Genomic DNA, 14,289 nt, shown 5'->3' on the forward strand with positions numbered 1-14,289 from the left:
TGGCCAGTGCAAAGGGGAAAAAATCTAAGCTTCCTAAAGTGGGATGTAAGTTATCCAGCTCCATTAAAAGCCTTTAATGTGTTTTGATGACTCTGTTAATGATTCTGTCAGGCACTTTCTCCACTGAAACTAAGTAGCTGAAAAATGACCAACTGGAAAGAGAGTCATAAAGGCCATGTTGTCACTTCCCTCAGGACGTGCATGGCTGGCAACTCATTCAGAATGCACTTACAGCCCCCTTGACCCCTAATATTTAATTTGAAGACTGTACTTAACCAGAAACCAAGATAGAGAACGACAAATGAATACGCTCAGCTTGACCAGTTGTTCTGGGTATGTGCCTCTGCTTGTAAATGCTGAGACGTCTGCAGACAAGCTCGTTATTCCCCAAATGTCCAGTTTCTCCTCACACACAGTAGATTTTGTTATTAGCAGATTCTTCCTGGTTTTGCTGGAGCGCCTGACAGCAGGACCAAGCACAGGAGAGCATTAGCAATATGGTGGACTTCTGTCCACTGCTGTAAAGCTGCAGAGAGACGAGGGAAAGGTGCACAAACCAAACATCCATGGATCCGTTTTTTTTTTTTTTTTTTAGTATTTATTTTTATTTCATGTGTATATTTCACCACAGTGAAAATATCTTTAGTAAAATTATTATTATTATTATTATTATTAATAATAATAGTCTTTTAATGAAGACAACGAACAAGTAAAAATGTTTTTTTCATAAATATTGTAATGTATTTATCATTGTGTGGATATAGACCACAGAGAGGCTGACTGGTCTGTCGCAGAAAATGTTTGACAAAAAAAGGGAGTGCTGTGTAGAAAGCATTATTAACAACAAGTACAAATTCTATCCATCACATTTAATTATGTTTTACGGTGGGAATTAGTGCAGGACAGCGACTTAATAAATTATTAATTAGAAATTAATAAAGAACATGAAAGTGACTGTCTGTGGACGTGTCTTTTCACACACTGTAAAAAATTATCCCGTTGATTAAGAGTAAATACTGGCAACGGGGTTTCTCGTATTTTAGCGTTAGTTTCCTACTAAGTCTACACTGCAGCAAATCACCGTGGTAACACAAGCACACCCAATCAGAGTGAACGGCTTTATTTTATTTGTATTACTGAGCAGCGTTCACGGTACCTTATCATTTTTTAAATTTGTTTTGTTTTTACAATTTTCTTAGAGTAAAGTTACAGTTTCTTACTCCTTATGTTTATTATGTTATATGTATTATATCAAATCTAGTGAATTTTCACTACAATCAAGGTAGCAAAGTAGTCAGTGCAAAAGTATTTTTTATTTTTATTTTTTTTTTAAGATTATCAAGGGAATTTCACCTTTACCTAAATAAATGTATGATAAATATTATCCTTTACTGTTGATTAGCAATTTCAGTAAACCAAACCATTCTCTGGGAAAAAGGAGACTTGGAAAATAATGTTACCTAAAAATGAGTTCAATCTGAAAAGACAAAAACATCCATCAGTTTCAAGTTTCAGGCACATACCATCACCCTTACCCCTTCCTAAACCTAATGTGACTGCTTTGCACAGACAGAACAGAGGAAGCAGTTTATATGTTTACGAAAAGTGAATGCTTAAAGTCAACTTTTCCCTCAAATCTAAATTTACAAACCCAGCAGTATATTGTGTTAAGCCCATCTATGTGCAGCCCCCCTCTTATGTCGCTTGTGACAGCTGATGTAGTTGTAATGGAGGACTTGTAACAACCATAGTCTGTCAGATTTCTCAGGGAAACACAAATGTACTCCTTGTCACTCTGTCAGGTTCTTAATGGGGGTTTGTTAGCCCAGAAACATATCTGCAGCGAGACACTGTCACTGTGCACCCAGCCTTGATGTTTTTTCAAGTTAGCCGAGCCTCGTTTGTATGCTCTTTGTGTTTATGTATTCGGTGCTGTCGTGCCTTTTCTTTTAAATGTTGGTGCTCTCCACAAGATGTCTCCCTCACTGATGCTTACTGGGCTGTCTGTGTGATGTTAATGGAGTTTCTGAGAAGTGCTTGTGACAAGGAGATTGAAGGTCGCTCTGGAGACCAGTGCTCAAGCATGGGATGCTCCGACTAGCTGCAGCTTTTTTCTGGGTGCGGATGGGAGAAATATCAATCAGGATTTTCTCTCTTTACACAGCCCTAGTGACTGAATGCTAATATACAAGACGCAGAAACATATTTGTCAGATTTTCAAAGATAATCTCGTTATTTTTTTTAGGCTTTTGAGGGGGTTTTTTTGCATAAAAATAACATGGTTGTCCTGCTTATTTTACTGCACAGCACCTGTACAGCATGACTCAGCCAGCACTTCGTCTGTTACAAAACTGTTCCCTTGCAGTACTCTGTGTTGCAGATTTGGTTCTCAGGCTGCACTGAGAGAGAGAGAGGTGAGGCAGCTGTACTTTGCGTCTCTCTCTATGCTCAAGTGATGTCCAAGTCAAGGTAAACAGCACCATCTGCAAGGACGTAATTATGCTGCCATTTTACAGCACAGCCAGGAGGCAGCGTGCAGGCCCAGGTGTTCTCTGTGCATATCTATACTGTTAAAACGTCTAACGTAGACACACAGAGGCCCTGCAAATATGCAAGCTCAACACTTTAAAACGAGGACAGGCATCTTTAAAATCCAGGTTTAGCTAATTTAGCATTCACATCGTTTGGTGTCCACTCCTCATCTAATCTGAGAGATCACAGTCAGAAAAGCACACGTGTAACTGCCTCACTGTCACGCTGTCATGTCAGAAATCTTTATCTTATTAGTAACACCTGAACTTTTCCTACTATGACTGGATAAAATGTCCGCTGTGAATATGTGACTCATTTAGTATCCGAGTACAGGAGACGCTTCACAATCCAAAATCAGATTTTTATTTTTATTTGTTGCCTACTATTGAGTGCTTACTGTTTATACGGGGAGTAGCGACAGATTTTGGTAACAGCCTGTTATTTTTATTATTTTTTATTTTTTTATTCTAATCTGTGAATTAAAATAAAGCTGACTTTACTTTAGAATTGTAAAATTTGAAAATTAAAAACAAAAGTCTGGAATCAAAGTTTGAATTTTGTCAGAAAAATGTCAGAATTTTTTTTTTTTTTTTTTTCATTTTTATTTTTTCAGTGGCCCCTGTCTTCTTCCATGAAAAGTGAACAAACTCTTATGAAAAAAATTAACTGAGCGTTGAAGCCAAACTGGGTTTTCTGAGATGAAGAAACTCTGCAGAGGGATCAATACAGTACAGACAGTCTTTGCATTAGCATCGATACAGAAGAGATACAGATTATTACTTAATTCATTACCTGAACTTACACCTAAACTCAAAAAGTAGCAGTCCTTTGAGTGTGGCAATGCTCCTTGTTTAGAATATAACTGAAACAAGTATGGAGGCTGAAAGTCCAGAAAACTCAGTGTGAACAAGTTAAATTGAATAATCACTATAACTGAAGTTAAATGCATCGTGTCATTTTAAGAAAGGACATTTCATTTTCAGTGTAATAATGCTGAAATGGACTGAAACTAATATCACCAGGTAATCACCAGAATTTGCTGGTTATCTTTCTGTTATATCTTCGTGACTCTTAAATCTTTAGGTTTTAGTTACTCGAGTTATTTCAAGTTGAGAGCTGGGACTGCAAACAAGAAAATCAAAAATAGGATTATGGCACTCCCGGTTCACACCAGTGAACACCTGTGACATCATCTTTTGGTTTATGGACTACCGTTTTTGTCGCCATCTTGGCTGTTGGAGGCAGAAGTAAGAATATTTGGACACAAACCTTCCTCACAGCAGTTTATCATGACCTTTTAATCTAATGATTTGTGTTTCTGGGCACAAATTTGGCATCATTTTGTTTACCTCAATATAAAATTCCCATCATGAACACAACTTTTCATCGGCCCACTGTCATATGTCCTGATTTGATTCCATTATCACTGTGTTAATATTTTCCACAGTCTTCATTCGGAGGGTGGAGGGGTTTGTGGCTGTGGAGCCGATTAATTCACTGTTAATGCCAGAGACTCAAATTTGAGCTACAGACTTTTCAGATGTAATTTCTGTCATTTTTAAATATGTTATTGAATAACGCTGTAACGATAAATGTATGACATTTGATGTATTTGTTTTTGAGAGATCAGAGTGATTTTCTCTCTAGAACAACATAAATAAATTACACCATAAATTGCACACAAAAAATGCTGGATGCAGCAAAAACACACACACACACACACACACACATATATATATATATATATATATATATATATATATATATAAAATATCTCAGAAGGTTCATTAAACACTTCGATTCCCAAAAATTAGAATTTACTGGCAATTATTTCATAGTTAAGGCTTTATAGGGTTAAAAATATGCCGTTGGTTTAGGCACTAAAAATGATTTGGTTAATGTTTGCTTTCTCGGTTGCCATGACAACGCCTTCCCATTGCTCGTGTGTATATGGCATGACTTGTATGTCCTGCTGAAGCACATTACTTACAAATATACACTTACTGACACGAAGGAACCCGACAATTTGTGTTCATGAACCACAGCAGTTCGAGAAAAGTTGCATAGCTAAATTATTAGCATCTCTAACGCTTGCTTGCTTGGTTAGCAAGGTGCATACACAGACTCTATCGCTATTATCCGAGTCTGAGTGTTTTTGAGTTGCAGCTGGGGCTTTAAAAGCAAGGATACTGCCTCAGCAGAATATCTAGTAGTGACCAGATGGACTGCACTGGTGCAAAGGTGGGCATTTTAACGTGGAAGTCTATGGGGATTGACTCACATTTGAAGCTAGCCTCAAGTGGCCGCGTGAGGAACTGCAGTTTGTTGTCTTTATTACTTAGCCTCCTTGTCGCATTGTGACTTTATCCACCAAAATGTCTTGAGGTGTTTCTCTCTGCAAGACTGACACCACATTAACAGAAAGTTTCCACAACAATAATTTCTGTAACCATCTTCTCAGACTGGGTTAATATTATGTGTTATTTTTTTTTATAATTCTGCTAAAGAGAGGCCTGTTTGTTTTCCTGCGATAAAGACAGGAGTGTATCACAGGATGTGCTGCCTGGGTTTGTGATGTACTCTGAGCCTGCAGGCAGCAGCTAACGATCCCAAAGGTGATAGAGATATCCGATCGACAGGCTGATAATGAGACAGAGAGGGAGCGAGTGTGAGAGGAGGGTTCAGTGGGAACCCTTGTAAAACAGGATAAGGAAGCAGCTGTCCTCGCGTGACTTTTTTTTATTCCTGAAAAAGAAAAAATCAAGATGGCAGAATCTGGTGTATTTTTAGATGGCCTTTTTTACACTAATACTTCGGTCGGGCACGCTGCACACAGTGAATTTAGTGTTCAGTGGCAACTGCGCGGCAGCGTCACGCCAATGTGTTCTGATGGGGCTCGGAAACATAGAAACACGGCGATAAGTGATGATGATGGCTGCTTGGAGTAAAAGCTCAAGGGCCTTGTTTCACGGACCGTATTTTTTAATTTGTTTTCCCACTCGCTGATTGCACTGCAACACACTGTAACCAAGCAGATCCGACTACAGTGCTGTTTTTCGCTGTGGCTGTGTGTGGGTGTGAGTCTTTTTTTAAGAGTGAGAAGCAGAGAAAAGATACACACGGAGAGGGAGGAGGAGGAGGTACGGTTTTCTACCACATCTCTGAGCATGTGTAAAAACAAACTGTACAGTATAAATACAGATTTTTTTCCCCCTCCCCACTAAGGTTAAATCTGGAAAATTCTCCCCTGAATCTTAGTCGCTGTGATTGTTTATTATGCAAAGTCAGAACATAAAAAAGAGAGAGAGGGAGGAAGCCCCAGCTGCAGATATCTACCAGGAGTTTGCATTAAAGAGGGTATTGTCTCTGTAAAGCAGAAGGCAGCTTCATTCGCTCAAGTGGAAGCAGATATTTTTAGCATGAGACAATAGTCAGCCAGCTGAGAAAGTTGCCCTCTGGTTATGGTCTAAAAATTAATGGAGGATAGTTGAATATTAACCCCCCAACCCCGGCCACCACGGGCCCCCTAGTGCAGGCTGTGGCCTTTCAGACCACCGACGACCTTTTGGCTGACCTTCTCACTATGCAGAGCCCATGAAAACGTGCCACAGCTCAGACATGAGCGTGACATGACATCCCGGTAGAGCTTTATGTGTTCCCCGGTTGAGATGGTGATGAAAATAAAACATATATAAAAAAATGTACAATGAGTTCGACTGTGGCGTTAAATGTAGTTCACCTCTGTTTGGCAGGACTACACCTTGACAATGTACTTCCAGCAAGCGTGGCGGGACAAGCGCCTCTCGTACTCTGAGATTGCTTACAACCTGACTCTGGATAACCGAGTGGCTGACCAGCTGTGGGTCCCTGACACCTATTTCCTCAACGACAAGAAGTCTTTTGTGCATGGCGTCACAGTGAAGAACAGGATGATTCGTCTCCACCCCGATGGAACGGTGCTGTACGGACTCAGGTAAGACTTTTATGTGTCATAGCTGTGTCTTTATGAATTGTTTTTATTGGCAAATGATCTGGTTGGACCACAAAAAAGAAAAAAAAAAGTAAGAAAATAAGAGAAGATATTTCAGCCTCTACAAACTCTACTCAGAGCAGTCAAGCTGCACTTTTCATACGCAATGAGGGATTATTACGAGGCCGCCCATGGTGCCGCTTTCTGAGATGATTAACAAGGTTGAAAAGAACACGGAGGCCAAGCGAGGCAGGTGTGTTTGTGTAGCGCTGCTCAACAAGAAGGCATTTTAAAATAAAAACCCAGGGTTATATATATATTGAAAAAGGCAGTGTTTTCAAAGAATAACCTAAATCTGATTATTAAAAAAGCTGATATATGACACAAAGTTAGCACCTGTTAAAGTAAGAAAAAGTGCAAATGTGTGTATTTCCTGTTTTTTTCTCGCTTCTTTATTGATATCAAAGGATTGGTGATTGTGTTTGGGCACAGAAAGGTTATGTTTGTTCAAGTTAGAGTTCAGTGATGTCAATAATCTATACCACTGACTTATTGACTTTTCATGCTAATGTCATCGAATTAATTGCACACAAGCCACAAATCTAAAAAAAATAAAAATAACACCCCGGGTCCTAATGAAGTATAGGAGGTGTGTATAGGAGGAACTATGTGCACTTGTACTGTAGCCTTTCATATCTCCTGATGATCATCAATAATAAAAAGCTGAACTGACTGTGATTGTGTGCAGCCCATCTACACGACGTCTCTTTGTGGCGCAGGGCTGCGATGCCTCTGAGGATGCTGTCATCCATAATTGATAAAGTCATAATCAATAATGTAGCAGTTCAATACAAACACTGAATCTGTATTTGTACTGACGCTGCGTATTTGACTGCATATGCTAACGCAACCCGTCCATCACTCTGCCGCTGCCTCCTCTGATCTGTCACCGCCTTTTCGTGTGCGTGTGTGTTCATGCATGTGTGTGTGTTAAAAGCTGAGGTTATTGTTGCTAATTCAAGATGTTGCAGTCGTTCCCTCTCTTGACTGAGATGCCCTTCTTGCGCAAAGGCTGCTTAAAAAATTTAAGTATCTGCACTGCACCACATTATTCATCGCTACATTTTGTCTCAACAGTCGAGAAATGTAATTCCGAACACTCTGACTCAATTATATAAGCCTAACACATATTTTTTGCATAACAGCCAAAAAGCAATGAAAGCCAGGGGAGTTGTAAGAGTGTTGTGAAATTTTAAGGGGGTGTGCGCAACAGAGACATGTGGTTTTTACCTCGGATGCGTTGTCCTTGTCAGTGCCGGTGCCTGCCGGCTTCTCCGTTATTTGGTTCGTGGGTTTGGTCCAGGTTTTATTTGATGCTAGCGAGTCCAGACACAAGCTGCTGTCAGAGTCAGCCTGGCCAGATGCCTGCATGCTCTGAGCACACTGACACGTACCTGTAGAGACGGGTCAGCTGGTTGCAACAACACAGCTTTAGTGGGTGTGGAGAAGATGGCTAACTGAGAGTCTATAGGAAAGAGGACGTATGTGAGCACACATCCTGTCAGACGTCCGGGGATGTGAATTCATTTAAGGCATGTCATCGGGGTAAAGGTCAGCAGTGGTGGAAGAAATTTTAGTTAAGAGTTAAAGTAAAAAGGAAACAGTAAAGGGGAGAACATTTTAAAATTATGCTGCAGAAAGAGCATAAAATTATATCAGCATGTTATGACAAATTAAAAACGGATGCATTATTAAGTAAGAAAGCTTTTACTGTGGATACTAGTCATTTTGACAATAAAATTCACTTTCTTTACACACTACTGTTTAATTCATACCACTGCATCATATGTCTGAAGCTGACTGACTGTAGCTAAAATATAAAAAAAAAGGAAAAGTGGAGTAACTACAGCTGTCAAATACATGTATCTGAGTAAAAAGTAGAAAAGTAGAGATGAAATGTTTCCAAGTAGTTCCACCATAATTACTGTCCCTGAAAGCCATTTCCTAATTATTTATAAACATGTAAACTGCGAAAGGGACCACTTTCATGAGTAAATCTATATGTATGTAGGACATAAACATTAACTATTGATGTAAAAGTACATTGAAGAATCAGAGGGTAATTAAAATTCTTACAGCTGTGCCTTTGAAATCTTGTAATCTTGTTGCTTTTGAAATGGTTGCTTTAGCCATGAGGACCAGGTCTTACAGGTAGTTGCACTCTTCAGTGCAGCTTAGGTTTGTCAAAAAGGCGATGAGTGTGTTATCAGTTTGCAACTGAGTAGGGTCAAGGTCACAATTCCATGTAAACTGGTTGTGAATGAATAAATCGCAGGAAATCATAAACCTTTTGCTGTCTGTTGCCGTCTGCATATACAGAAATCCACATGAAAGTGAAAAACCACACTGTTTAACTACTTCCACTCAGTGTCCAGCCAGAATCTCTGAAATTCAGAAATTCCTCCAAAAACAGTAACATAGTTTCTTCAGGACAGTGATTCAACTGCAACATGACAAAGACAACCTTGGCAACCTTGCTCTGACGTAATAGAACCAGAATACAACCAGTTGGCAACTAGTCCAAGTCTCCTACTGCAAAGAGATGCATTGCAGATAAGTTGTATCCATTAGCACAGACTGACTCAGATTGATCCCGATGTGTTTATAATCTCTCTGCTTGTATAAATTTTAAATACATTTTTGCAAATCTTAGCTGATTTTTCTGAAAGTGAGTCAGATGACAAGTGTTTGGAGACAGGTTGCCTCCCATCAGGCGACCTGTGCAATCATCTTGCAATCTAAAGTGGTCTCCCAGTGGTTGAGGACTTTGGATACTCATCTACTTGCAAGCCATTGCATTTTAAAAAAAAAAAGAAATGCAATCATCCAGCAACCACCAAGTTTTCCAAGTCGTATGTATTTTGTGATTTGTTTTTTTTCTATTTTGATTTGCAGCAATGTGGCAATCAAAAAGTCATTGACTTCAGGGATTAATATCCACTGGCAGTGTGGAGTGAGTGGGTCCCACTTTTCTGTTTTACTATATGGATAAACTCTACACAGCACTTCCAGAGGCCTCCAGTGGCACACCTGCCAATTTTGAACTAAACTGCATGAATGGCTGTTAAACATCACAAACATACAGAGATTTTCTCATTTCCTCATTTATTAGAGCAAAGATTTGCATTAAATGAATAAGAAATGAAGAAGGTAGGAAACTAAAAGATGTCATTTAGAAATCTATGGGTGCTGACATGTTTATGGAGCTGTGCGGTCAGGATATCTTCACCTCTGCTGTGATATTAAATCACTGGAGTAGATGAAACCACATGCAGGACACAGCGACTCTCTTATTCAATCTGCACTATATAAACATAGACATGTTACTCAACCAAACAACCGTCTGTAAACGTTTAAATAAATTTTCAATTTATTCTAAAATCTACCGACTGGTCTGCTGACTAATTTTGGCAAGTAATAATTGTCAGCTAATAGTCATCACATGCCATCCTTCCAATGCAAGTAAAGCCTGCTCAAATTGACTTATCAATAGTGCTTGAACTACAGACTGAAAACCAGAAAGCTTCCTGCCCTTATAATTTTACCCCCTTACTATATGCTGAATCTCTCTTTTTGGAGATTAAGCTAAAATGTTTGACTATAAAATATCACGTAATATTGCTAAATCCTTAGATAATGAGGGGCAAAAGTAAACATATTATTGATCTTGCAGGAGGAGTATTTGTGCTGAGCTGAAACCAGCTAACACGCTAACTGGCAAACACCAGTAGGTTAAACTGTTTAGTTTGCAGGAGATGTGTGTGTCTGTGTGTGCAATTTGTGTCTCTGGGTACATGTGTGTGTGAATGAGTGAGCGTTATTTTCAGGGGTGCACACGAAGGAGGAAGAGTGAGGGTGTTGTTTACTCCTTATTCTGTGGATATATAGTGCATCCCAATCCTGCCAAATCCTGGTCTTCAATTACCAGGAGGAGCAGAAAATTACAACAGTGCTCCCAACTGTCACTTTAGAGCTCGGTTTGACTCTCGGGGAGAGGCAGTCTGATCTAATTACCCAGCCCCTGAAAAGGCTCAGCCAATAACACAGATACCGCCCAGGCTGCGAGGAAAAAACACACATATACGCACACAACAGGAAAACACAAACTCCACTTAGCTTTTCATTTTATGCAGGCATGGAGGAAAAAATGCAAAAGAAATATACACACAGACACCGAGTGCGTGACTCGTGCTGTATGTCGCTCCACATTGGCATACAGAGAGAGACTGAGCCGAAGAGGGAGAAAGAGACGTGAAGGTCAGACTTCATTCAAAATGGAGAAATTATTAGGATTCTCCCCACTCCCTCTCCACCCTCCCTCCTTTCTCTGTGAATATTGTAACTCCTTTTGTGTTGTGAGAGGACACATCCTTGTGCTTTGGAGACTGACGTCGTCTTCTGTCAGGCCGAGGAGCGTTTCTGCTCTGCAGCTAAAATGCGCGACGATATCCCGTGCGAATGCTGTCAATGGGATCACTTTTAGAGTTATCTCCTTCTGAAGGCGAGAGGGAAACGTAGAAACCTCTTTATTTTTCCTGCTTTTTGATTGGATGTGCTCTGTGACCTGCCTGAGCAGGAACAGACAATCCTGCATGTGTTCGCTCAGCTCAACATGGGCTCTCTATCCAAAATGGAGGAAGCTTCTCCATCTTAATTTAACTTCTGAAATGATCTTTCTATTTTTTTTCTCCTGATGCCTGCATGCATGATGAAATGTCAGTTTAAGTAAGCCTGCACCAGGTTTGGAACCTGCAAAAATCCTCCTCCCCTCTGCATTTTGGCCTCTTCTTCTCTGATGCTCCCTCGAAATGAGATTCTGTCTGGGAATTCGTGGTGGTTGTGTTATGTCCGTAAACAAGGTCATTTGGAATAAAGGTGCACAGGCCGCCTTAGGGGGGTCCACACACACACACATATACAGAGAGAGAGAGCGCCTGGGTTGAACTGTGAGAGGAACATAGACAAAAAAAGAAAAAAAAACCCAGCCTTTTTTAGACTCTGTCCTATTAGCTCCGACGCAGAGCAAATGTAGCGTGTTTGATTCTGCGTGATCTGCGAGAGCATGGCCTCTCCGCCGGCAGGTTGGGATGAGCGAGAGACGGACCGGCTCTGATGTTGATGAAGAGCAAACAAGCCTGCGCTTCATGACAACTGCTGCTGCTGCTGCTGCTGCTGCTGCAGAGGTCCACAGCAGACTCTCTCTGCAGTGGAGATGACGAAGACGAGGAGGAGGAGGAGATTCAAAGATGGGGAGGGAATCCTGCAGAGAGAAACCCTCGTCCTGCTTCTCCTGCGTGCTCATTATTTGCATTTTTGGGGTAATCGTTAGCGCAGGTTTTGGATGCTCTAGCTCAGCCGGGTGGGGTGGGGTGGGGGGGGGTGCAGAAGCAGTTCTTGATCAGCCGTGCGGAGTCTCAAACGAGAAAGCTGTGAGACTTCTGCTGATGATGTAGGTGGGCTATAAATAGGCTGTTATTTTTACCCCTGCCATTTTGGCCTCATTTCTGATTTTCCCCTGTGTTTCCTCTGTGCCACCGCGATGATTTAGTGATGGCGATGGCGATGATGGTGAGTGATGAGTGCCCGGCTGTGCGAGCGCAACATCCTGGGAAGTTGTGGCCATAAAAAAGGGGTAAACTAGGACAGAAATGAGCCTCCTGTTTTAATCCCCCAGTGCACCATGGCCCTGCTAACTGGCTCTTACATAAGAGCCCAGAGAGCAAGAAAAAAGGAGGCAGAGACGGAGAGAGCCCGAGTGTGTGAAAGAAAGACTGCGAGTCTCTGCAGCTCGAAAAAATGAAATCCCAAACTTGCCAGGCTCGGCCTGAGGGAGCTGAACATCTTATGCAGAAAGATTTCAAATAAAGTTTGCTCTTAATTATTAAAGACAAGGCGCTCTTAAAGATGCGTCTGTAGATGTGATGAAGTTAACCGAGAGAAGGCATTGTGATTGTATTTTTTTATTGCCATAGTGTCCCCGCAGCTCCACGGGACCACGTTCTTAATCTCAAAGCAGCAGCGATTTGAAAAATGTGTGAACTCCGAACATTTTTTTGCCCATTTCTATTCATGTTTAAAACATTTACAGGCACACCAAACAATATACATTTCAGCACTTTGTCATATATTTTTTTCCCCATGGTAGCACTTCCATTATGATTTTATAAATAGTGGAATGACGTAAAGTCTTTGATTTTTCAAAATAAGCAAATCCAGACACCACTGCTTGTTTTTTTTTTTTTAATGGTAAACAACAGATTTTTTATTATTTAATATTTATTGTCCCTGATTTATAAAATTGCATATCCTCTCGAGGCCCAATTCCTGAACAGAGATGTGCAAAGGTGACCCTCATAAGCCCTCAAATAAGGACAGCGGGTTTGTTTTACAGCTTAACACTGTAAAATGATCATCATGAAGCCCTTTTGTTCACATCACCTCTCTTATAAGGACAGTTTACCTTTCATTTATTTTTGTATTAGTTCAAATTCAGTGATAAGCAGCAAGATTCATTTGTTCCCATTACAAACACTGTATTTCACAAAATGGTGAAACTGAAGAAATAAAAGGACATATGAACTAATATATTGATGGAAAGTGCAATTATGAATAAAGATAAATTATGATTGTGCGACACTGAGGGATCCTTGTTGTTGAACTGAATGTCCAATGAATGTAAAGTGTAAATGTAGCGTGACTTTTACTGGATGATCTGGCTACTCAGTGGCCTTTTTCATTGTCACGTACAAATGAATGGACCGCTAACACAATAAATCGATGATGTGACCGTAATCAGCTGTGACAAGGAAAACCCGCGGTTATGACAAACACTTCAACCTATACTGGGAATTCTCCCACAGGCTGCTATTATTATTAATGGTCGCGTGACGCCATCGTGTTTTATATCAATCAGTGTGTTTGTGTGCGCGTGTGTGTGGGGGGGTTCGTCTTACACGTCTACGCTAGATTTAGCCCCCATAGTTAGACTGTGTGGCCGGTCTCTCTCAGACAGCCTCGGGGGTTTGGTGCGGCCGGGTGCCAGCCCGTCTCAGCTCTGGCCAACTTGTCATCTATAACAGGAAGTGCGTCACCCTGACTGAACCTGTTGGATATGACTGGCCTGTGCTCGACGGCTCTTTTTTTAAGGAGCCCATTGACCAGAGGTTGAACCCTGCTTTTTTTTTTTTTTAATCTCTTTATGGGATAAAAGTAAAACCAGCATAGTGTCCAAATTCCACACTTTGTTAAGTACAATAATTACTAGCTTTAATAGTTTCCCAATCTTGTCATTAGAATAAAATATGCAGTAAATTTCATAATAAAAGCAGAAAAGATTTTCTCAATAAAAAGACATCGTCAGCATCAGCTCACGATTTATGGAGGCTTGAACTGAGGCTAATGTAAAAAGTGTGCTTTAACAAGAAGGAAACCAGACAGGACCAGGCTCCGGGAGCGCGGCCATCTGCCTCGGCCGGTTGGAATGGTTGCTCGGATTTGCCAAACAGCATCTGATTTTGAATTAATCCTGATCCCCACATTTGATGGCATTTTCCATTTGAACCTATTATTTCCGGAAGAATGGCTTTCATGTCTGGTGCTCTTCAGGTTTGCCAACATCCTGCAGGGATGTTTACATTACTCTGCGCAGTGAAGGTCAAATAAAATGAACCCAGCCTGCTCGTGGCCGCCTCCACCTGTTTCTGCGTTGAATCCTATATTTCTTTATC

General features: G+C 40.7%; 1 protein-coding gene across 2 annotated transcripts in view; it reads left to right on the forward strand.

Annotated features, from left to right (window-relative positions):
* gabrb2a (gamma-aminobutyric acid type A receptor subunit beta2a) overlaps window positions 1-14,289 on the forward strand; it is a 31,639-nt gene that overhangs the window by 6,906 nt on the left and 10,444 nt on the right. For both annotated transcript variants that reach the window (XM_006781530.3, XM_006781531.3), the window contains exon 4: window positions 6,285-6,505. In XM_006781530.3, coding sequence (XP_006781593.1) covers window positions 6,285-6,505 — 221 coding nt within the window. The remainder of the gene's footprint in view (window positions 1-6,284; window positions 6,506-14,289) is intronic.

This window comes from Neolamprologus brichardi, chromosome 2, assembly GCF_056152115.1.
Source record: "Neolamprologus brichardi isolate AB-2024 chromosome 2, ASM5615211v1, whole genome shotgun sequence".
NCBI classification, from domain to species: Eukaryota; Metazoa; Chordata; class Actinopteri; order Cichliformes; family Cichlidae; genus Neolamprologus; species Neolamprologus brichardi.